General features: G+C 38.0%; 1 protein-coding gene across 2 annotated transcripts; it reads left to right on the forward strand.

Moving 5' to 3' along the window:
* The first annotated feature begins 1,380 nt into the window (after positions 1 to 1,380).
* Positions 1,381 to 25,008, forward strand: phldb2a (pleckstrin homology-like domain, family B, member 2a). 2 transcript variants are annotated; one of them, XM_038277267.1, is made up of 17 exons: positions 1,381 to 1,541; positions 7,642 to 7,742; positions 8,838 to 9,805; positions 9,878 to 10,201; positions 12,130 to 12,264; positions 14,342 to 14,479; positions 15,119 to 15,265; positions 16,283 to 16,393; positions 16,475 to 16,564; positions 16,649 to 16,786; positions 17,137 to 17,236; positions 18,140 to 18,338; positions 21,219 to 21,309; positions 21,398 to 21,544; positions 21,623 to 21,842; positions 21,951 to 22,036; positions 23,668 to 25,008. In XM_038277267.1, the coding sequence occupies exons 2-17, from the start codon at positions 7,691 to 7,693 to the stop codon at positions 23,806 to 23,808; spliced, it is 3,087 nt and encodes a 1,028-aa protein (XP_038133195.1). In that variant the 5' UTR covers positions 1,381 to 1,541; positions 7,642 to 7,690; the 3' UTR covers positions 23,809 to 25,008. The 2 variants fall into 2 exon arrangements, with proteins under 2 accessions (XP_038133195.1, XP_038133203.1); XM_038277275.1 differs by having other exon boundaries at positions 18,143 to 18,338.

Below are 25,008 nucleotides of genomic sequence, written 5' to 3' on the forward strand. Positions count from 1 at the left end.
GCTGGAGGTAAAAATGTGAAGATTGATCAGTTTGAGCTCTAAAAATATATATATTTAAAAAGAAAACAATAAGATTTAAGAACATTTTAAAGGAAGCTTAAAGAACTTTCCCATCAGCTTCATTTTGTATATAAACAAGTGACAAAGAATAAACTTTTTGTGCAATGACTCAAACTTCCCTACAATTACCAGAGATGATCAGGCACCTCCTCCCACAATCTAACACAAATCTCCCCCCATATTCCTCTTTCTGACTTTCCCACTCTTCTCAGAATTCCTCTTTCCACATGGTTTAGGTCTGCATACTAAATAAGTCTGCACACACAAGAGTTAGAAAGAATCTGGGCCAAACCTCAAAATGCGCCATTTTTTATGTTTTTGGAAAGGACGTTGTGTAACATTCCAGAGCTCTGTGACAATAAAACCTTTGTTTCAGCAGTAAATTTAGAGTATCCCACTACTATTTTTCCGTCCCGAAGCTGTAAAAAGAGTATAGCTTGTCAGACTTTTGAGTGTGTGTTTTAATGACAAAGACCCTGGCTCTGTATCTGGAAGCAATCATCTCGTCAAGGCCCTGCTCAACAGCCCCCTCCCTATGATGTAATTTGGGGCTGTTTCTTTTTTTTTTTTCGATTATGATCCGACAAAGTTTTAGGGGATTTTTCTAAAAGTTACTGTTTCATTTATTTGATTTCCTCATTGTCATCAAAATATATAAGGTTTTATGGCAGCAGGTATGCCACAAGTTGCATTTTTATCTGGGTTTAGCTGTTTTTTCCCCTCAGTAGTACCCGAGGGATTGAAGTTGGCCCTGTTTCAAACGCAGCCACGGGGCCTCAACCCTCCTCCACATATACTGCTGAAACAACAATCTACTAATGCAGCCACCTTTTCATCCATTAAACACAATGTGGGAGGGCTCCACTGTGTGGTAAAATTCTAATTTGGGTGGAGATAAAAAACCCGCCAGTAACATTTGACAGGAGATTTGGTCTAGATGGGGAGTTTGAAAACAGAGAGTGGACTCTGTCACAAGACGTTTGCACAGTTGGATTATTTCACTCAGAGTCTCTGTGCTGCAATATGATCTAACAGTCACATGATATTGATCAGTGCGAGGTTAAAGGTCAAGACCCACTGTTTTAAGAAACAACATCTCTTGGTAGTAGAGATTAAATGTTCATGTCTCCTCAAATCTTTTGATAACACCACCTTTAAGTCATTCCTTACTATTTTTATTTTTTTATTTTTTTATGGTTTATTGAGCAATTCCCTGCACGACCAGAGCGGGGCAGAAGCTGTGCCTCCTTCACGCAAAGTAAACACACCCACTGTCTCCCTTGCTCCCCTCCTGGAGAGGGAAAATCTCAGCAGTGCTGAGGGTGGGAGGGGACAGGGTCTCCTGTCTGATCTTTTGTCATGGGAAGACTTTCCTCTGCTGCTCCAGAGCAGAGAGACAGACAGAAAGAGGACTCCAGCTTCAAATCTTACAGACGGGCAGCAGAGGATTTTAAACTATGTAACTTGGGGAGAAAACAAAGGTTAGTTAATTTTCTTCTCTATACTCATTGTAATCACTTAATTATGTGTATTTTTTATTAAGAGAGTGATGCTGCTGAAAAGTATCACATTTCACTCTAGCTTGCTCTGCTCTCTTCTGCACTGTTTATATCAGGGATTCATTCTCAGCAGATCTGTGCAGCTCTCAGGCTGCACAGAAAATCAGCTGAATTTTATTAGGTTATTATCATCTGTCTGCTGAATGTGTGCAAAAGGTCACAAAAATTAATTTCAACCACATTTATCGTTTCTTTTTTTTTTTTAATCCATGCTGTTTTTCCTTCACCTCATTTCAAAACAGAAGACTAAAACTATTTACAAATAGGAGAATAAACATGGATTTTGAGCAAATCTCCTAAAACATTGTAATAAATGTATTATTTGTATTTAAAATTAAAAGATTAAGTGAAATATCTGTTTTTTTATATTTATATACATCCATATACTTATATTTAATAAGTCCTTTTGTCTCAAAAGTTCAGAGTACACTCTTGTTTTTTTATGTAAAGCATTTGTTGAATGTATGTTTAGTATCTTTATCACAGCCATTGATATATTTAGGCTATTATTTATAAATTGGATCTGAATATTAAAAAGAGGTGTAACAGTCCTATTTCTCCTATTATTATCAGGCTTTGAACTAGCATGACTCACTTTCCTTAATTCTGATTTTTCTACCATTGCAAAGGTAAATCAAATAAAATTGAACTATCCAGTGTTGTAAGCTGTGTTGCTGGTTTTAGCCCACGTTATGTCCATATATGTCATTGTATCCTTGGGCAAGACACTTCACCAGCCTTGCGTGCTGTTTGTGGTCAGATGCCCCAGTGGCACTGATGTATGACAGCCTCACTCTTTCAGTCTACCCCAGGCCAGCTGTGGCTGCAGTGTAGTTTGCAACCATTAGAATGTGAATGTGTGAATACATGTAAGTACTTTGGACTTGGGCTTGATAAACTGCTACATACATGTCATTATCATTTATCTATTTATCTAATTTCAATTCACAACTCATGTTATCTCAATGCACTTAATAGAGTTGATTTCATATATTTATTAAGACAGATTGGTTAAAAAAAGTTTTCTTTTTCTGGAAAACCCAGAAGATTGCTTGTAACAAAAAATCAAGAAATTGACTCTAAGATGAGCATGTAGCAACATTGGGTGCTACTTGCATTGTATTGTTGACTTTGCAACAATCCCTCATAGTAGGCATGGATTTAGTGAAGGTGGAGAGGAAAAAGTAATCTTTAACAGGAAGAAACCCTCAGCAGAGCACGGCTCAGTGTGAACGCTGTTCTCCCAAAGCTGAATAGGTGAGAGAAAAGCAGAAAGTTAGTTGTATCGGTTGTATCGGTGACTACTGTAGTGGTATCTTGGAAAGCAAACCTGATGGATCATGATGTCACCAACGACAGCAGCCCAGCCAATGCTCTCCTCCTGGACGGACTTTTAGCTGAACAGAACCCCCACCCAGATGTAGCATGGAACAGAAAAAAATCCACTAAGTTCAAGGCGAGGTGATGTCAGTCCTAGTTAGAGACGTCAAGGGCAAACAGAATAAGAGGAAGAGCAGCATTTGGATATTTGTTTCTCTATCTCCCGCCGAAGGCCCTCATTATTTATTAATGTAGCAGAGGAAACCTTACACCATGTGTGAGAGAGCCTTCACTGTAAAACAGGGGTTCATCATTATTTCAAAACAAAGACAACAATTATGACATCATTAGCTTGGGTTAAAAATAAGTGCTCTTCGCTCCACAGTCTTACAACAGTCTAGATGCTTGCCCTAGAGTAGAGGTCACACAACCTCATTGAAGCTATATATATATATATATATATATATATATATATATATATATATATATATATATATATATATATATATATATATATATATATATATATATATATATATATATATATATTTATATAAATGTATATATATAAATAGTTGTGCCTTTTTTTAGGAAGATGCTCAAAGGGCCGCTCATGTGGTCTTTCAGAACACCCTGTTGCCTGACTATGTTGGCGACCCCTGTCTAACCTTTCAAATCAGTGATGTTCCATAACAGGAAGCAGTGATAGCTCAAAGCATATGTAGTGTAATATATAATGAATTCTCTTTGGTGAAAATGCAGCTCTCTCTGACTTTTTCGCAGCTTAAATGAGCTGCAGACATGTCTTAGCAGTTGTTGGAACACCAAGTTTTTTTTTTTTATCGCTTCAAACATTTCTCTGTTTACTCTAACCATGATTGTTTGATTGTGAAGTTTTTTCCTCAATGATAAAATCCTCTAAAGACTGTTAGTGCTTAGTTTGGACATTCCTAAAAAAAACAACAGCTCTATTGAACAAGGTTTTTATGCCATGTTTCTCACAGATGTGCCCCCGAGCTTTGCTTCTCCACTGAGTGAGACAGAGAAGATGCATAAGGGATGGGGATACAGGGTGCAAATTTAACATACAAATACCTCACAAAATTATCTCAGTTGTCAACGCTGCCTTCACCCGAATGTCTACTGTTCAATGGTATTAGGGAGTCTTTGAGATTTCCATCATTCAAAGAATGTCAAAAATTGGCTATAAAAAAGCTAATCTGAGGTGAAGAAAACAACTCCATCTATATAATGGATTATGGAATAATATTTCTTAGGAAAAATATGTCATTTAAGTCTCCTTTATAAATGGTAAATGGCATGTTAGGAGACTTGACCAAAGCGCTTTACACTACATTCATTCACCCATTCACGCACACACTCCCACACTGATGGTGGCAAGCTACATTGTAGCCACAGCTGCCCTGGGGCTCACTGACAGAAGCAGGGCTGCCGTACACTGGCGCCACCGGGCCCTCTGACCACCATCAGTAGACAATGCAGGTGAAGTGTCTTGCCCAAGGACACAAGGACACTGAAGTCGGAGTCGGGGCTTGAACCGTCAATCCTTTGATTTTCAGAGCAAACTCCTACATCTAACGCCACTATCGCCCCATAAAAGTTCTTATAATTTATAATTTCATATAGGCATGTCAAATTATTTGATAAATATTTGTAAGTTGCGTAGAGATAGTTGTAAAATAATTGATATTTTGATTGAATGTTTCAGTGTAAATGCTCTAAACCCAATTATCCATTTCATTATTGGCAGGACCCAATCAGTCACTGGGGGATGGCATCTTGAAATTAAACTAATACACAAAAGCTGTTTTAAACACTGTTATGTTACTATGAGATGGTAGTGATTGGGTATGGTGTGGTCATTAACGGAAACATCATGTTTTTTAAAGATTTTCCATTTCTTATTCGTTTCCAACCATGGGAATGTAATTGTTTTTCACTGAACAAATGGCGAGGAAAGCAAATCAACTGCACTTTGGGGTTTACTTGTAAAAATACTTTTCTTCCAAACAGGAGATGAAAGTAACCTTATCAGACGTAATTCCTCAAACTGTTTACATGTGCACCTCCCCGCTGACCTAAAGCGTGGGTGATACAGCCAACATCTCCTGCCTGCCTGTGATTTGAGGTTGTGTGTGGGGAACTTCTCCCCCACTCTTTTTCTTGGAGGTCTGGGGAATGAACTCATGCTGACTAGATGCTTGACGGTGTAAGAGGATACCCTGTTTCCTGTCTGTGCTCTCTCCAGACAGCGGGACTAAAAAACTCTCAGATCAGTCATCTCTGTCTTACTCTGTGAGTGTGATGGGTGTGCATTCAGGAACAAGTAACGTCTGACTTATTTTTAAAAAAAATGCGTCTCGTCTCTGGAGCTAATTAAATCCTCATTTACTAAACACTATAATGTGCATGGATTGATGATGGATTTCTCATCTGTATTTGAACAAATGCTTACTTGTAACTTAAGGATAATAAAGATTATACTTTTTTATTATTCTAATGAAAAAAATATAATTTCAATAGTGTCACAAATAAAAATGTAAAGGTAACAAATTGAAGGAAAAGACCCAACAGGGAAAGGAATTGTATGAATGTCAGTGGACTCATTATTCACTTTATTGGGAAAACTGACCAGAACCAAAAAAAAAAAAAAAAAGAGAGAGAGTTCTGTTTTTATACTCAGACATTTGGAAAGTCCCCCTCCTCCTTTTACTCTGAAAAAAATCCACATCTGGAATATCAGCACCGGTGTTCAAATGTTATGAAGCATAAATGAAAGGAAGGGATTTTGTTTCATAAATCCATACAATTGATAAAACAAAACTGCTGATTGGTGTCAAGTTGAGATGTAATAAGGAAATGATTCATCTCTGTTACAAATTTTAAGTGGGTAATTTTTAAGGCATCTTATGGTTGAAGAAAGATATCAGTTCTTCAAAAAGTTTACCTCATGAATCTTATGTTTTAAAGGTGTGTAACAGATTTTTTTTTTTTTTTTTGGTGATAAACCTGTCTGGGCTGATGATATTAAGAGCTATGAGGCATAAATATTGCACTACTCTTAGCTCTCAATTATTGTTTGAATATCTCTTTTGAACCACAATTAATCAACTTTCTTAAATCCAAACATGCTGGTAAAGATTCTCAGTCATTCAGGTCATAGTTAATCCAAAAAAGTAAAAAAATCAAACAACAATCCCCTGGACTTTGTTTCTAAGTTTGAAGACCTTTCGCTTCCCATCCAGGATTCTTTTTTAATTCAAAATGTCAGAATTAGCGTTGAGTGGCCTAATTGGGCAACAAAGCCAACAATTGCCCCTAACGACCCCCTTTTAGAGGCATAGCCCAGTATCAGGTATTGCAGGCTAACAAAGAACCCAAAACATCTCCCCGTTCCTAAGGAGGCGGACCCGTTCTTCTGATTCAATTTGCATGTTTTCTAAGCCAAAACAAGTTTTCTGGCTACTATATGAACCTTCGAACTCAACGCTAATTCTGGCATTTTGAATTGAAAAACCTTCCTGAATGGGAAGCGAAACCTCTTCAAACTTGGAAACCAAGTCCAATGAATTGTTTTAGTTTTTTTTTTTTTTTTTTTTTTTTTTTTACTTTTTTTGGAATTAAATCCAAACAGATTCAATATTAAACACCCAGTGCTGTGGAAAAGTATTTTTCCCCTTACACAAATCTAGTGTTTACTTTAATGTCACACTAGTTCAGATAATCAATAAATGCTTCCTAAACCCAATAACTGGTTGTTATATAACTGCCATCGGATAATCCTAACTAGTAATGAGTCTTTTACATGGCAAGTAGAGAAGGAATTTTTTTATCCCACTCTTCTTTGCAAAGTGGAGAATGAACAGGTTACTTTAAGTCTACCTACTTTAACAGTCAGAAGTCCAATCATTTACTGGGCCATTACAAAATATTTACATCAAGGAAGGGTTATTCAATGAAGTTGTTTAAGTCCTGAGGCGACAAAGCACTTGACATCCATCACACTACTACTATTCTTTTCTGAAACGCTGCTGCTTGTAAAAATACCAATTTATCTCTTGTCAGCCTATAGTATTCTTTTCCCAAAAGTTTCAAAAATTTGAGGGGAGGACTTTGAGATGGACTCTTGTTTTCTTATTCATCAGCAGATGTTTTTGCCTCAGGATTTCTCAGATGGATGCAATTTTTGCCCTGCCTGTTATTGTTCAGTCATGAACAATACCCTTAACTAAGGCGAGTGAGACCTCCAGGGCCTTAAACGTTGATGCCCTCTGGAAGTACTTTTGTGAAGCTAACTTCTCCTTGGAGGTTTAGTTGCTTCTCTGTTTGCTCCATCTGTAAGTAATGGTCGACACTTTGGACTATTCCACCAACACGGTTCAGGGCCCGCGGGTTCCTGAAAGTGATTTAGTAGCATATTTCCACAGAAAATAAAGAGGTTCCAGGACATGAAAGGTTTCAACTTGGGGAAAAGAGAATTTTTTTTCCCATGTAAACTGTGGCAGCAGATTAAAGCTGGAAACAACAGAAACAAATATGGCAGCAAAGAAGAAGAAAGTATTATTCAGGAAGCTTGGCATTCATCTTTATTCTGTGGTTTGACAAATTAGTTAAATAATGTCCATTTCTGTTGTTCTTTTGCTCTGTATTTAGTTTGTGTTTTCTGTCTTTTCTTGTGCAGATTTCGCTGAATTCTTCATCCTTAGCTGAGATTCTTTGAGGTCATTGTGATGAACATGCTTCCTCAAAGGAGCGCTGTGGCAACACTGGGCTATGCCTCTGGTAAGACGAAAAAAAACAAAACCTTATTGCTTATCAGTATTTCATCAATTATCAACAGTAAATCTGTATCAGTTTAATCGAATATACATTTCCAAATAGATTAATAAACACAATAAAATGGTTAAAATGAAGTAAGATCGGAAGAATTGGAGCCTAAATTAAAAGGTTTGGTGATAGTTGCTGTACATCGGACTGATAGGTTAGCCAGAATTTCTCAATAGGTCAACAGGTATGGTGTTCAGAAATATATCCATCAGTGTAAAGTTGACCTTCAGATGAATTTGAGCTCAGCTTAAAAAACCACTTATGCTGTAGATATCTGTGTGCAGGGGTCTCCAATCCCTGTCCTCAAGATATGCTCTCCTGCTGATTTTAGATGCATCCCTGCTCCAACACAGCAAATTTAAATTAATTGAATTACCTCTTCAGCATGTTAGCAAGTTTGGCAAAGCCTGGTAGCAAGCCATTTATTTAATTCAGCTGTAATGGAGAAGGGATGTATCTAAGATCTGCAGAGCAGTAGATAGAGGACCAGGGTTGGAGACCCCTGCTCTAGTGTATTGTAGCATGTAATACTTTCTTGGTCTTTGAAGAGAACACTATAAATAAGTGTGGTAACAGAGCCCATCTGTCATTAAAAACCCATAACAGATGACAATAAACTAAAACATCTTCGCTATAAATTTAAATATTGTTAATGTTTGTACTTTATATTCAGCATCTCACTCTGCTGATTCATCAGTCAGTCTACTTTCATCAGTCTGCTTGGTTTGGTATTTGACTCTCTAAGGATATTATTTTCAGTCCAGACTATAAGTATTCGGTCTTGTCTTGATTCACGAACATTCTTCCATTTTTAGAAAAAGACCAATGTCTGTGCCAGTGTTTGTACTGGCCTCAGAACTGCAGGAGCGTACATTCATCAGTGGTTTCCCCTCCTCTTACCAAACACATTAGATCTTGTAGCTCAGCTGCGGCTTTGTGGATTAAAGATATTAAGTTAAATATGGCTGATGGTACAAAGTATGAAGGCTTTTATATGAAGCCCAACAAGGTCCAGGATTTCATGCTTTGTCAAATCTCTGTTTTCTCTAGACTGTTTGAAAATGGAGCACAGCAACGGCAGCTCAGTAGGGGGCACATTGCTGAGGGGCTCCCGCTCTAAAGCAGAACTTCAGGAACTGATGGAGACCCTGCAGCGCAGAAAGAGTGCTCTTGAGGCCAGCCTGAGGGCAGCTGAATGCAGTCGCAAGTACCTTAGCGTACCTGCACCTGTGGGTAGCCAATCCAGCAGGCCGCTGTCCATCCTCAGCAACACAGAGAGACCGCCCTCTGCCTCCAGAAACTTTTCTTACATCAACAGCAACAGTGTGCCTCCGTCGCCACGTCAGGGTGAGCGCCAAATTAGCTCCAATGGCTTGCTTCGTCATCCCTACTCTCGCCACCAATCACAAGACAGTCTGCTGCTCTCTCATGCTTCCGATGGAAGCTCTCTGATGTCCTCCTATGGGGAGCCAGTACCTCGTTCTCCCAGGGTCAAAAGTGGTGCAGCCAGTATGCCATCCAGCCCTCGAATGAGCCGTAGACTCAGCTCTCAAAGCAAAGCCATCGGTGAGTCAAGGCAGAGGAAATACTCCACAGGTTCCCTCAACAACCTAGGGATGCATAGCCGTTCTTTGCCACGACTTCACAATGCAGCAGACCCGCCCGTTTTGTCACTGCCTTCTCGTCATTCAGTGGGTTCCCATAGAGTGGTGGTTTCAGCAGGACAGCGGCGCAGCCTTTCCTCCCTTGAGCAGCCCCCAGATGTGACAGTGCCGGCAAGCATGCCTAGCACATCTAGGAGGTCCAGTCTTGTTTCTCTTAGCTCTCTGGGTGTAGAAATTGATGGAACAGTCCTGGATTTGGGATTAGGAGAGAGGAGGTTGTCATTTGGGAAAAGTGGGCTAAGCCCAGGACAAAGGGTAAGCAGCATCAGTTCTCTCAATGGCAAAGAGGAGCTTAGAGACTACCACCAGCATCAGAGAGATGAAAGACTAAGGGAGCAGAGAGTGCAGAAATTGGTGAGCTTATTATCATTTAAATTCATTGTTTAAATTAACAAATCATTAAAAGATTCATTCTGCTGTTTGCAGGAATGCCAGCGTCTAGAGACCATCTTAAGCCTGTGCACTGAGTTTGGACAGGTGGTGCGAGAGCCAGCGGGCTCAGCTGTTTCTGATCTACAAAAGATCAATAAAGAGCTGGAGAAGCTGCAGGTGTCGGACGATGAGTCTGTGTTTTCTGACTCCCCCAGCAGCACTGCTCCAGACACCTGTTTTACTGCCAAAGCCAGAGACCTTCAGCTGCCCGAGGAGCAGCAGTCCATCCAGCGTCAGCCGGGCAACTACAGGTCCCACTCACCTGCGACAAGCCTGAATAGCAGTGCCCCCTCTCCTTCTACTCACCACAGATCCAAAGTAAGTTATATCAGAGCAAAGAAATATAAGTGAAGATAAGTGGTGTGCACAGAACTTTTGAAGGGCAGAGGCAGTATAAAAAGGTCACATTGGTGGTGCATCCTCGCCACTGTAGGAACTTAGTGTGCATAAGACTAAAGAATCAAAAGTCCATTGATGACAGAGTCAAAATATTTTTGAATTTTTTAAAGTGTTGTATACCTGGTGTTTAAGTTTTTACAACAACTAAAAAGTTTGTTATTAGGCCTTGCTGCCTCCTCTTACAGATTTTGGAAAAATCTACACACTAGTAAAGAATTTTTAGTAAAATAACAAATGAGGCTCTCCCTTACAGTGGAATGCAGCTAGTAATGATGCTGACAGACCATTTATCTGTGTCTGTTTACCTTTTGTATTATCTCAGAATGTTTTTCTCCAGCTCAAATAAATTAGCATTTCCTATCCGCATTCCTACTTAAGGACAGATGTAAGAGTTTCCAGGAAACAAAATTTGAACAAATTTTAAAATATCAATGAATCAAAATAATGCATTTTACTTTACAGAGGAAATCTGGACAATTTTAAGAACACTACAGTAGATTCTATTTTGGTGTATTTCCACCAAACGTATAAACATAAATGTATTTACCAAAGCATTTTTAAGGGCTATGTATGTAGTAGACTGTGCATGTAGCAATTTGTACAGTTCCTGTTTATGTGTATTGGACAGACTTATAAACATTGAAATTAAAGTTGCCCAAGACTTTTTTAGATTTTGAAGTCAATACAATCTGACCTCATTTTGATTCCACCACCTTTTTAGGAGATCCTAAATTGGAAAGCTTCACTGCTCTTTGTCAAAACTAGATCAACATGTTTAATGCCCAAATACAAAGTATACCGACCATTTACCAAGTTGTATGGGTGTTTTTCTACCAGAGAGTCCAATTTTCTTAAGTATAAGCCTTTTTTTTCCACTCTGGAGCAGTAACTTCTCAGTGTCTGGTTTTAATGAAGAAGTTCTAGTTTTGTTTCAGCAATGAACCACTCACACTCTTGAGGTGGGAGGATGGGGTTGGGGGCAGGAAATTACTTGATCCAGCAGTGAATTAGTGTGTAGATTTTCTTGTGTGTATGCGCAGCTGTGCACGGTTGTGCGAGTGGAAGAATGTAAGCCTGCGTGCATGACGAAAAACATGCACTTTGCCAGATGTTTACCTCATCTATGCAAGTGAAGGAAATGGAGAAGTGAAAAGTAAATAACCCAGGTAATAAAGCCTTTTCATCTTTAATAAAACTTATACTTTCTTTAGATGCAGCACTCATGATATGCTGGATCCAATTGAAGTCCAGATTTTCTGTTCTGTTTCAGTTGTGACAGTGGTTTACAGTCTTCAAATAACCCTTCTTCCATCTCCAACATTCCTCAGGGGAGTATGTGCTGAACAAAAAAGCACACATCTGAGGAACTATAAATCAGCTAGAGTTGCTAAACACACACGTCTGAATAGAAAATAACCCACCTGGCTCCTTTAAGGAAGAGAACTTTTATTTTAAGATATCTTACAAATTCACATGATTGTGACTGAATATTTAGGACATTCTGGCAGATGGTGCAATATGTGAGAATGCTTTGGCATGGCTGGTAGAGCAAAGCTCTGATAGAGATTTCCATTGCACAAAGTGGAAAAGAATCCTGCCCTTGTTGCCAGTGATCCTTTTTTGGATGAGTTTGACTGCAGCTGTTTTGTGACTCAATGAAAAACGAATCTATCCAAAGCCAAACGATTCTAACAGCATAAACACGGAAACCGTTTCTTATCTTCCTCAAACTTTTTAGTGTGATGGATGGTGATGACATGTTTTTGATAACTTGGTTGTCAAACAGTTGTGTTTACTTTGCTCTATAAGGAGCCAGACATTTATTTTCAATCCTAATGTCATTACAGGCCTTGGAGAGCGTGCAGCTGAAACAGGAGGTTACTCATATAGAGGAAGAGAGAATTCAGGTTCTGAACAACATTGAGGAGCTTGAACAGAAGATCAAAGACCTGGATAACCAGATGGAGGAGTCTCTGCGTGAGGTAAAGAACATATGCACACAGCTGACATCTGAAGAGCTCCTTTTTTTTAAATGTTATGGATAGAATGATTGTAGAGTCGAGATGATTTCTTACCTTTTTTCTTAAATATTCAACAAATTTGGCTATGATTTATTGACTATTGACTATTGATGCTGTAATCAGAACACACTAAGATTGCACTAGAATGAATAATGTCTGCCGCCTTGAGGCTCAGTTTAAAGTTTAAGACATTAGGAGCCTTTTTTAACAATGGCTTTTGTTTAAGCAATTGTGGATTTTGAACATCATCAGATGCATTTATGCTGTTTTTTTGTTCTTTCATTTGGTTCAACTGTAGTTCTTCACAGAGTAGAAAGGTCCAAACATTTCCTAAAACTGCTCTGAATGATAGACTTTTCATCTGATTGTTCTTTATCTTAATAAGGCTCAAAGCCTAATAAAGAGTATGGCTATTTTGAAAATTTCATATTTGTGGTAGGTCACACCCGATTGTGTTCAATGCAACCCTTATTCCAGGACAAATCTCAGCAGGTAGCAATATAGCCTCATCTGCCAAAATATGTTATGCACCTAGCTAGTACCGTTTTGCATTGTCTTCCATGTTTTAGGCACAAATGTCATCACTGATGTTTTGAGATTCTGATCTATATTGACAGAGTCAAACAATAATTGCAGATTTTTCGGGTCCACATCCATCATGCCAGTACACCGTTCCATCACGTCCCAAATTTGCCAGACTGGTCTAAGATCCTGAGACTGCAGAGTTCATTGAACTCCTCATCATGCTAAAGAATGCAGTTCAGTCTTTGTGAAATGGTTCATAATACTGCTGTTTCTAATCATGGTTGGAAACAATTATAAGTCTGGTTGTCTTGTTTAACCCTTTACAGGGCACTCAGTGAAATACTTTGAAAATCAAAGTTTCCAGCCAATAGTGTTATTGGAATCCAGGACAAGACCTTATTTAGTACCTTTGTAACATTCAAAAAATATGGATATTTTGATGGCAAAAATGAATGTCAATGTAATAACAAGAAACGTCAACCTGCCCAAATACTACTACTATACTACTACTATAAGACATTCATGAAAAACACTCTGAGAGTGAAAGAAACACATTTTTTTGGCACAACATAACCTTAGAGGCATTAATGCTGATTCTGAAACTTGGCTTTTTTTCTAGTTTGTAAACCTAAATATAATTGTTAACAAAGCTTATACTCCCTTTAACTTTACTTTTTAACTTTTTAATTAGCTTTTTACCTTTTTTTTTTTTACCATGACTAAGCTTTTTATACAAGGCAGACATGGGTCCATGGATGAACTGAGAGGAGAGGCTATATGAACTTTTCTTTTGTTGTGGTCTCTGCTTCAACGTTTGACAATGTGTGCCTTCAGAGCGTCAATTTTGTACATATTGCCTCTAATAAATTATTATTTTAGCTGCTGTTGCCTGCCTATTATCATAAACCAGTCACCAAATTCATCTTCAACCTCTGACTTAATATATATATATATATATATATATATATATATATATATATATATATATATATATATATATATATATCTTTCCTATATATCTTAGATATATAGTATAACTTTCCTTGATCAGTGTGTTAAAATCCTTGCGAATGTTTAAAATGCTCTGACCAGCCAGGTCAAAAACAATGCCATGCTTAGATTCACTTAAACCTCATTATGGTTCATTTAAACTTCAGCAGTTTGTTTCTACTCCTTGCAATGGCAAACATATTATTATCTATGAAGTTTACTTATAAAATTTAAATTAGAATATTTATTTCCCTGCAACTAGATTAATTGAGCTTCAGCATAAATATATTTCTAAGGATCATATTTTATAATAAAGTTATCAAATTTGCAAAACATTTACAGCAATATTACTTGGATTTACACCCTAACAGTTTAAAAGCAATAAAAAAATTCCTACATGAAATTGAAGCATTGTCAGATAGAATGATTTTTAATGCTTTCAACAACATTTTTTTTTTCTTATCTGACCAATGAAAGTAAGTTCAAATAGAGAATTCCTCTTATTGTCTGCTTTGTTCTGCAGATGGAGGTTGAGTGCGCCCTGCTGGATGGAGAACAGGAGTCGGAGATGGCCCAGCTGCAGAGGGAAAAAGAACAGTTGGAGGAACTCAAAGCAAAAATCCAAAGTGTCGAGAAAAAAAGCCATAATGAAAAATCTCAGGTAAAAAGTTCAAAAAGTGCTGGGAAGGTTAGGTTTTTTGCTGGAGAGATAAGCAATGTGCTGTTTTTGAAATAAGTGAACTACACCACATAGAAATGAACGGGCAGCATGAGAGCTTCTCGTTGGGAACCAAAACCCGCAGCACCAACAGGTCGTCAGAGATCAGTCCAGTTAAACCACTGCATCCTAAAAAAGAGGTTCTGTTACATTTACTTCAAAACCAATTTAAACAAGTTCTTTAAAAGTAAATAATGAAAGCCCCAAATGAAAAGAGGGATCAGCACAATTATCAAAGCAGCTGAGAAGCCAGCTTCAGGCCCCCACCAACTGTCCAAATACGGAAATATAAGCACTTACAAATGAGGCCATAAAAAGTCCAGTTTAAACACTCCAGGGGATGGTTGGCTCAAGTGACTCTTAAGCACCTGTACTAACACAAAACCAGACTGTACGGTTTTAATTTTCACATTCGTGCACTGAATCCTTTTCCAATGCCTTCATGATTAAGTTACTCCTCTCCTTCCTGACCTTGTTTCAATAATCCTAGATTATGTTTTTCATAGTATTTCATTATCATCAGTTATTGTGCTTAATTGGTGTGAAGTATATATCTGATATACCTGTGATGTCTCTTCTTAGGAAAGTGAGGAACATACAAAAACCTCAGAGGATTTAGAATTTCAGAAGCTGGAAAGAGAAATCAACCAGGAAGAGGAGAAGGAGAGTCAAAGCCAAAAGCTGCTACAGGACATCGCCGAGTATCAACGTCTCAGCGTCACGCGCAAGGTAGAGCCAAAGAAACTCTGTTCTTTCTGTGTCCATTGCATGTCTCACTTCAAAAACTACCGGAAAGCCTTAAATGAAACATAACAAAAGTACCCTTTGTATTATACAATGAAATTTACTATATTCAAAGACACAAGCAATTTCTTAAAAAAAAAAAAAACAGTGATTTTCTTATGCTTTGAACTGCCTTTATGTTATACTTTATTGTTTATCCTCCTACATATGTTGCATGAAACGCTGCAAACCAGGAGGTTTTGCAAACTGGATCGATATGTTAAAAAATAATTAACATAAACCGATATTTATGCAGAAAAATTCAATACTATTCAGATTGGGCCAATTTACAATAATGTCCTCTCAAGGCAGTTTATAGTCTATTCAGTAAAATCTTATAGACAGGTTGGGTAAAAGTCTTCTATGAAGGTATACACTTACATTAGACTCACTAAGCCTTCCTGAACACTTCACTGTGAGATGCTCAAAGCTTGGACTATTACCTACAGACCTTACCCTGATTTAAACTCATCCACAACTTTATGTCTGAATTTTCTTCTTAAACTATAGGTCTTATATAATACTGTTCATTTTCCACCATAGCTCTGTGGCCTGCAAACTGTATTTATACTGAGACACTCAAGTGGACTCTTTTCCATAGTTAGTTGACTTTTTAAGGCGATTAGTTGGGCTTCCCCATTTTAAGATGTAGATTTATTTACATATCATTTACTTTCTCTCATGCACTACCTTCTCGTGGCCAATCACAATAAATTTTGATTAAATGTATTACTAATTGGGATCATAATGTGCCAACACACAGGGAAACTAAAGGGGAGGTAACATACTTGCAAAACCTCACATTTATAGGCTCCATATGTGTTTACTTTGCTGCTAACGCTTCAACCTGCAACACATTTCCACCCACATTGCTAACTTTACTGCATTGTTTTTTCCCAAGATTTTTATAAAAGTCAGCAGATATTTGTCACTGATGCCTCCTTGATGATTGTAACCCCACAGGAAAGAATCCTGACTCTAAAGAAACAGTCCTCGCAGATCACTTCACAGGCTCAGCAAGAAAAAGAAAACTTCCAGAGAGAAAAAACCAACTTGCTTGTCATGCTTCAAAAGGTAATGAAAAAAAACAATCTCTGCCTGAAGAGCTCAGAAACATTTCTTTTTAATGAGTTAAAGACGGCCTGGTGTCTGCAGGAGAGAGACAAGCTGCTGTCTTTGGATGGAAAGTATGCAGAGTTGTCTGAGGGGCAAACTCTACCCAACAGTCCTGTTGCCATCAAAGAGGTAGGAGTCAGTTACAGAAATACTGCAGCATTTTAAGGATAATTTCCTGTTTTGTGATTGCTCTGGTATTTGTGATTGCTACAGCACTTGGCCTCCCTAAAGGAGAGGAGAAGAAGCAGCAAAGAAAGCTCTTCCAATCCTATTGAAAGTACGCTTCATAAGAGAAACCAGCAGCTCCTCGGCTCCTATGGCAGATCTCTGGGACGCACGCTTCCTCCCAAGGTCTAATCTACACTAATCTATCAAAACCTATGAGAGGTGTATAAAGCAGTGGTTAAATAAAGAGAATGTTAAAAATTCATGTTAAAATGATTTCAGTTTATTTCTATGAAAGCTTACTGCAGTGTGCTAAATTGAAGATTTAGAATGACACTGATTATTCTGTTTTGAGGTTTTAGAGGAGGGGTCTTTATAGTCTTATCAATTTACAAGGGAAAGCTCTTTCCCCTTGAGACAGATCCACCCAAAACAGGAATTCTCTATTTCACTTTTGCTTGCAACACTCAGTGATATTAAGAGAACTTTGGAGAGTTTGGTCCTAAATATGTGTGTGTTTCCAAATTGTTCCTCAGGCTCATCTGCCTTTATCCCAAAGCTCCAGCTGTGGCAGCGTCATTCCACAAGGCTTCAGCTTCTCCCCTCGGGACGTAAACATGCGTCTGTTGCCTAAGGGTGAGTCACAGTGACAAACTGGCATCTTGTTAAAAAAAAATCCTACTTTGGATGAAGTAGAATTTAGATTGCTTTGCTTTTTTAGAAGGTACCATCTTGCGAAACTATTCACAACCTTTGCACTGTTAAAGTTTTAACCATGTTACAGCTACAAAACCTCACTAATTTAATAACTTTTTAGATTTTACATGATAAAAAGTAGTGAGTAGCTGTGATGAAAACAAAAATGCGTACATATAGAAATCGTGAGCTTGGATACCCCTAAACAAAATCCGGTGAAATGATATTATAAAATTGTATTAGCACTGTTTAATCGATTGTCTGAAAAATAAGGTTTTAACACAGCAGCAGAAACAAGGCTGTGCATCTATAGAGAGAACAGGCAAGGAGAGCATTGATCAGAGAGTCATCTGAGATCTCTGGAGGATGTTTAGACATTTACTGCATCAACTGAAGCCACAATTCTATAAATGTGGACTTTACAGAAACGTAGAATAAAGAAATCATTTTTTTGTTTTTTTCTTGAATGAATCAAGAAGTTGGGATGATTAACATTAGAGACAAACATTGCAAAAATGTAGTCCTGATCTTTGTTTGGTCTTCATGCAAAAACTAAATATAGCAGAAAGTAGCACTGTTCTCTGAGCATCTCTTCATCATGATGATACACGGTAGTGGCAGCGTCATGCTTTCGGAGTGTTGTTCATCAGCAGAAACAAGAAAGCTGATTAGAATTGATGGTAATATGGTTGAAAATGAAGACGAAAATCAATCAGTACCTGCAGACACATCATGCTTTCATGTTTCTCAAAAAAAAAATAATAATATAAATCCTTTTCCTTCTGCTTTACAGATATGAAACTAAACATGCTGCTCTGCTGTCATGTTCTTATCCTCTTTCAGCAGGAAACAGCTATGTTCACATGAATGACGACAGACAGAGGCAAAGTGAATTTTGCAGCAGGATGGTCTCTGAGCCCAACGTCTTCCTGGACTCCTTCTCCTACCAGGACAACAGTCTAGCATCGGACACCGTCAGTGTGGACAGTTCAGACAGCTTGGAGACCAGCTTCTCTGCCTGCTCACCAGACAACATCTCAAGGTTAGAGAGTAGTCCCAAATTACAGAAGGTTCTTTATTGTTGGTTTAGCAGAGGAATCAATGAGAGTAATTAGTAAGCAGACAGAGGTCTTATTGCATTCTGCAGAGGACATTTTTTTTTTCTCTGACAGGAAAGATAATCCGATTTGGACTGCTGGCTTTTTTAACATTGTTAGAAGAGTTAAGGAAAAATATCTAATTTATAAAGCAGAGACTTTGATCGGAAATTAGGTAATCTCTTTAAAGGATAATAAGCAAGTATATAAGCACTATTTCTAATGAAAGAAAAATGTTTCATTCATATAGTTAGAAAATAAAATGATATTATTTCCTACTCAGTAATTATTGGGATTATATTTATAGTGGTTCAAACAAAGAAAGAAGTATAATAATATAATAATATTTATCTTAATCTGTCGATTATTTTTTTGATTAATAATCAGATAGCAAAGGGTTCTTTAAAGAAGATCTTTTACAGATTTAAACTAAACTATTTCTACTTTAAGAGTTCTGGATAGATCATATTGACAGACGAAAAAGTTTTTTTTTTTTTTAAATGCCAAATAATTACATTTTTTTTTTTTTTACAATTTTGATATAACGTCTACTCTGAGGGCCGGATTTATCAAAGGTTTGCGTGTATTAAAACGTGAGCTATTTCACTGCGCACGCTAAAAAATGTACAAACTGATCTATCAACAGCGTGCTAAAAGGATTTGGTCTTTAAAATGTGCTAAATAGCGCCTCTTATCCATTTAGTACTTTTTCTGCAATGAATATGCAATATGGGGCGTTTACACGCAAAAGTGCGTCTTGTGGGAGGAGAACATGTAAATATATTAATTTAGCACTCGCAAAGTGATTTATTAAACCTGAAAGCAATTTTGCTAACGGTATCTGACTCTATATTTAACACGTTTCAAAAGAAGGTGCAAATGGTCTGTATGCGTAATTGCGCACACATGGCAGCGGTTATTGTCGCAAGAAGGAGACATCGAAATGAAGCAAGGAGACGCAGAGAACGCATTTTTTCACTCCGTGTGAATATTTTTGCAATGAAGGAGGAAACGATAATCAAAACATATCGTTTATCCAGCATTGCCATTTTGGAGCTGTTGGGGGAACTCCGAATGGATTTGGAGCCAGCCACAAGGAGGACCCACGCAATACCAGATATCACAAAACTCCTTGCAACATTGCACTTTTTTGCGTCTGGGTCATTCCAGCGTACGGTTGCAGCGAGAGCTGGGATCTCCAAATCTCGTTTTTTCAGAAGTCTGTCCAAAGTGCTGTCCGACGGGGTCGGGGTTCTCCCCCTGCGCCTGTGGAGCAACATGCCAATGCTGCGGGGATGAGCCATTTGGTATGTGCATTTTTCTACAGGCCAATACAAAACACTTGTTTTTTTTTTTGTTTTGTTTTTTACTGCAGTGAAGTAGAAATTCAGCCACATACCACCTTAGGGAATAAAGGTTGCCAAAGTTTGTATATATATAGGCTATATATATATATATATATTTTTTTTTTTTTGGAGGGGGTGGGGGTGTCACTGTAAGATTAAAATTTCTTAATGCACTAGTTTGCACAAACTACAAACTACTTTGCCGCAAACCACAAAACGCGCAAAACCATCATTTAAATAGGGCGTCTCCAACAGTTTTTCACCTGCCACCAGTTACGCAATCGCTCTTGTTAAATCACCCGCAAACCATGGTTCAGCCCCTCGCGCAAAATTCCAGTTTGCGAGCGCAAATTACTGCACGCAAAATTGGATCTTGATAAATCCGGCCCTGAGTGGGTTGCTTTGTCAGCTAAAGGCATGTTTTAGAGTCTCTGTACTCCAGTTAATGATTAATCGATTACTAGATTAGTTAACGATTATTTAAATAATCTATTAATCACAATTAATCCAATCAATGGGCTCTATGCACAGCTCCACTACTTCCTGAATTTAAGGCAGCTCCTTTGTTTCCTGTCTTTCATTACTGGACGAACTGATTAATCCAGGTGTGTCTGGCCAGTTACTTAGGTCATACACACCTGGATTAATCAGTGCATCCAATCATGAAAGACAGGAAACAAAGGAGCTGTCTTAAATTCAGGAAGTAGTGGAGCTGTGCATAGAGCCTATTGTTTCAGCCCTAGTTTGAAGTCATTGAAGGATTTTGGTGGCAGGTTCATTCCTTCGCTCATCTTTGTTCATTTAAACAAATTCACCTTATTAGGTTTGAAGTTGCAGATTTCTCAACCCTAAAAAGCTCATCATATCATACTTTGTAAAAAACGAAGGTGCGCAACCTAAATTATTCCAAAAAAGTGGCTTAACAATAGTTAGAAATTCTCTACTGTAATTCTGTAAGAAAGGGACTGGATAAGGCCACTTTTGTCCTCTGCACGCTGGACTCAGTAGAGGAAGTGGCTGAAAGGACGGTGCTGTCCAAGCTTACATCCATCATGGAGAACACCTCTCACCCCCCTGCACCAGACTGTAGAGGAGCTGAGCAGCTCCTTTAGTGAAAGACTTACAGATCCTGTTTGTAAAAAGAAGCGCTACTGCAGGTCATTCCTCACTGCTGCCATCAGACTTTACTATGCAACACTAAAACTGAAATAACTTGTGCAATAACTAATGTGCAATCACTATTAAATACCCTGTGCGATAACCTGTACAATAATCCTGTTAGATAAGGGATTTCAATATATATACATATACGTGTGTGGTCGCACTGTATATACCCCATGCACGTTTTCCTCCTTTTGGCACCTTCTTTGACTATTAAGCCAATGTGACAATAAAGTCCATATTCTCTTATCTTATCGTAAACTCTTTTTTTAAGAAGACCTGATCATTTTGTGCTGAGCAGCTAGCTTTCTCTCCTAGTGCCAGCACTTCAAACGTGGCAAAGATCGAGGAAATGGAGCGTTTACTCCGGGAGGCCCAGGCCGAGAAGCTGAGACTCCTTGAGCATCGGGTAAAAAAAAAACAAAGACCTGAACTGGAACTGAAAGTATCTGTTTGTGAAAATTCATGCAGTTTATTTTTCCAATTGTTTTGTGCAGGAGCGGGAGATGGAGATGCGCAGGCAGGCCCTGGAAGAGGAAAGAAGGAGGAGAGAGGAACTGGAGAAACGTCTGCAGGAGGAGACCAGCAGGAGACAGAAGCTTGTGGAGAGAGAAGTGAAACTCAGGGAGAAACAGAGATCACAGGTAAACCACAAGTTGAAACCCTTCATGTAAATAGGTGGAAAACAGGTCTTATTAATTTTTAGAGAAATTTCTCTGCAGTCTCGGCTGTTGACTCGCTACTTACCAGTGAGGAAAGATGACTTTGACCTCCATGGCCACATTGAGGCAGCCGGACACAATCCGGATGCCTGCTTCCACCTGGCCATCACTGATAAAACTTGTCGAGGATTTCTGGTCAAAATGGGTGGAAAGATCAAAACATGGAAGAAACGCTGGTTTGTCTTCGACCAGAATCGAAGGACGCTCACATACTATGCAGGTGGGCGCCCCTGTCTCTGCAGCAGAAGACATCTGTAGACACATCTGGATAGTTAGTGGTGGCGGTGAAAATGTTTGATCATGCCTCTGTTTATGTTTTCTGCTGCAGACAAACATGAGAACAAGATGAAAGGAGTCATTTACTTCCAGGCCATAGAAGAGGTGTACTATGACCATTTAAAGAACGCACACAAGGTACATGAGCATGTGTCTGTGTTTACATTAACATCTATAGTGAGGGATGAAAGTGCCAGAATCCAGTGCATAAATAATAAATTATAATATTAGATCAGATGAATCAATTATTATCAAATAAATTCAAATAACATAATAAAATATATGTAAAACTATTATGAATAATATTTTTAGAACTCAAAATGGTTTAAAATATCTCATCATAGTTAATGTGAATTCAATACCTGCCAGCAATAAACAACTCAGTGATAAAAATGATAAGAAATAGAATAAACAATGACAAATAAAATAAAAAAGGCCAGTCACCTTGACTAACTTAGGTTTAGGCCTGATATTAAGACAAAATAAAAAACAAAAGAATCTTAAAAGTGTTTATGCTTTACTCCCATCTAGTGGTGCATTAAGGGAATTACACATGGTGCCAAGCTTTTAAGCATGCCACTGAAAAAGACTAGTCCAATCTGCACAGTGAATTAAACTGAGCAGATTGAACTCGCCTGGTTCAATGACTGGACACAACAAATATATGACTTGATGGCTCTACATCCCCATCTTTGTCACAGAATGGCATAACTGTAAAAATGTCAACATCCTGCAAAAGTGCAAGTGTTCTTTCTAGTGAAGAGGTGCAGAAACAATGTATGTTTTTTATTTTATTGATACCAATAAGTTACAAGTACATCCACCATGCATGACTTCTATGAAGTATATGCAACTAATAACTATTGCTTCAGGGCAAGTTCAGTGTAAGCTATCAAACACTAGCCATCTCTGCAGGGAGGACAGACTAGTTACTGAATTACACTGCCCTTTTTCTAACATACCACCAAAAGAAACTTCACTGTAATATTGAATTAACTTATCTGTACACCAGAAAGCCGGGAACCTCCACGTCTGTTTTAAAAACCTATTTCCTTTCAATTCCTCTCCGCCTGGTAAAAGCGACGCCACTGTAGACTCTTGTTTTCTCTTGGGTAGTTTTTTTTTTTTTTGTACTGGTAACTTCCTTTTCCCTTTACTGTGCAAAAAAGTATGGATGGTTCCTCCAGATCAACAGAAAATAGAAAGTAGAACGATTTCTGATGTTTTTTCCTGTTTTATTCTCCTCCACTGACAACAGATGTTCATATACAGGTAGAACGCCTAAGACTAACAACTTTTTTGCCCTTTCGGCTACCGAAATCAAAGATGGCGATGCAACATGGCGCAACTCATTGGGTGCAGCGCAATAAAAGAGCTTAGCCATGGGAAGGCTTTACTTTTATTTGATTCGACTTTGGCAGCTTATGTATTTATGAAAGCTATACTTGACTTTTACTAATGAAAAGCCAAATTAGGTCCCACTATCCCTTTTAATCAATAAAATAAAAAAATAAAGTACAGTATAGTACGAGAACTTTTAGGCTAGTTCACAGATTTTAGTTATTTAACATGAATTTCCCATTTTTCTTAGATGTTGACAAACAGCTGATTCACTTGATGGAATGTGGCACTTTCACCCTCAGTACTTCCCTTTGGGCCCAAATCTCTGTAATCTATCTCACATTTGTTTATCTTCTTGTCTCCCTCCTTTCCTGTCTCTCCATCACCATCTTCATATGTCTGAAATCCCACCTATGTCTAAACAACAGAGCCCCAATCCCTCTCTGACCTTCAGTGTGAAGACCCATGATCGGGTATACTACATGGTGGCTCCTTCCCCTGAAGCCATGCGTATCTGGATGGATGTCATCGTGACGGGAGCTGAAGGACACATGCACTTCATGGTGTAGCAATCCCGCTTCTAAATTCATTTTCCTAAACCACTTAAAGCAGTTTCACCACTCTACCCATGTGAGAGTAATGATCAACACGTGCGGATTTGGGAGGGATTTTAATCAGGTCAACCAAACATTAGCTTCTCCGTACAATTATAGAGATGAACTAACGAGCATGAGGGAAATCAGTCTCCATGTGCACACTTCAATATGCAGCTGTGTATAAAAGTAGTGAATTGTTTAGCTTGTTTTTCTCCAGTTGCTTATGTTCTGTGAGACGCTGCAGCGGGTTTTAATCTCATGCCAGGTAGTTTTCCTTTTTTTTCAAATCAGGGAAGATTTCAAAGTTTGAACTTGCAACATGTGCTGATGGATCTAACCCATTAAAGCTATTGTTTATTTTAAAAAAGCAGTCATAGGAATACAATATAAATCCACTTTTTTGCTTTAAAATGGTCTTTAATTTAAGGGTGCAAAAGCTTTAAGCCATCCCATTTTTACTTTGCTTTCAAAGACAATTTTTTACTTTGACAATCAAATATTTTTTATTGTTTTGTACGTCATAGAAAGCATGAACTGTTAGCAATTTAACTGTATTTGAGATAAGCTTATTTCTGAAAACTTCAGCAAAGACCAAATATAGTACCTCATATGCCAAATAGCAGTTTCAGCAGGAATTACCTTATTGAGGCTAAAATAACACTAGCCGTCTGTTAAAGTGTTTAACCTTGATATGTTTAATATTTTCAGGTAAAAAAAAAACAACAAAAAACTGTTGAATAGAGCTGCTAAATCGTGTTCTGATGGGATGTTTCCTGCTGTGTGTAGACACAACGCAGGTTCATCAGGTCTTTTTTTTTAAAGTAACGCAAATTTCTGGTACCGCACAGAGTCTTTTGAAAATAAAGAAATAAGCATTCCTCTGAGCCACTTTTTGAAATTTTATGAAAGACTTGATACATATTCTATTCTGTTTACCATTTTACAAGAACAAACTTCAGTTAATAAGAAAATTGGCGAATATTTGCTTAGTGGAAGATAAAATGAGAAATGTATTTTTTTCTAAAGTAAAATAGATTGAAAAGTGGCTGTATCCAGTAGTTTCCAACATATTTTTTGTCCTTGGTCAGAGACTTGGTTTGGTTGGATGGATTTCTTTAGGTCTGAACTTTGATTAGGCCATTCAAACAAATAAAAATATTTTCATCTAAGCTA

Source organism: Cyprinodon tularosa, unplaced genomic scaffold (genome assembly GCF_016077235.1).
Source record: "Cyprinodon tularosa strain WSP-4 unplaced genomic scaffold, ASM1607723v1 ctg101, whole genome shotgun sequence".
Taxonomy (NCBI): Eukaryota; Metazoa; Chordata; class Actinopteri; order Cyprinodontiformes; family Cyprinodontidae; genus Cyprinodon; species Cyprinodon tularosa.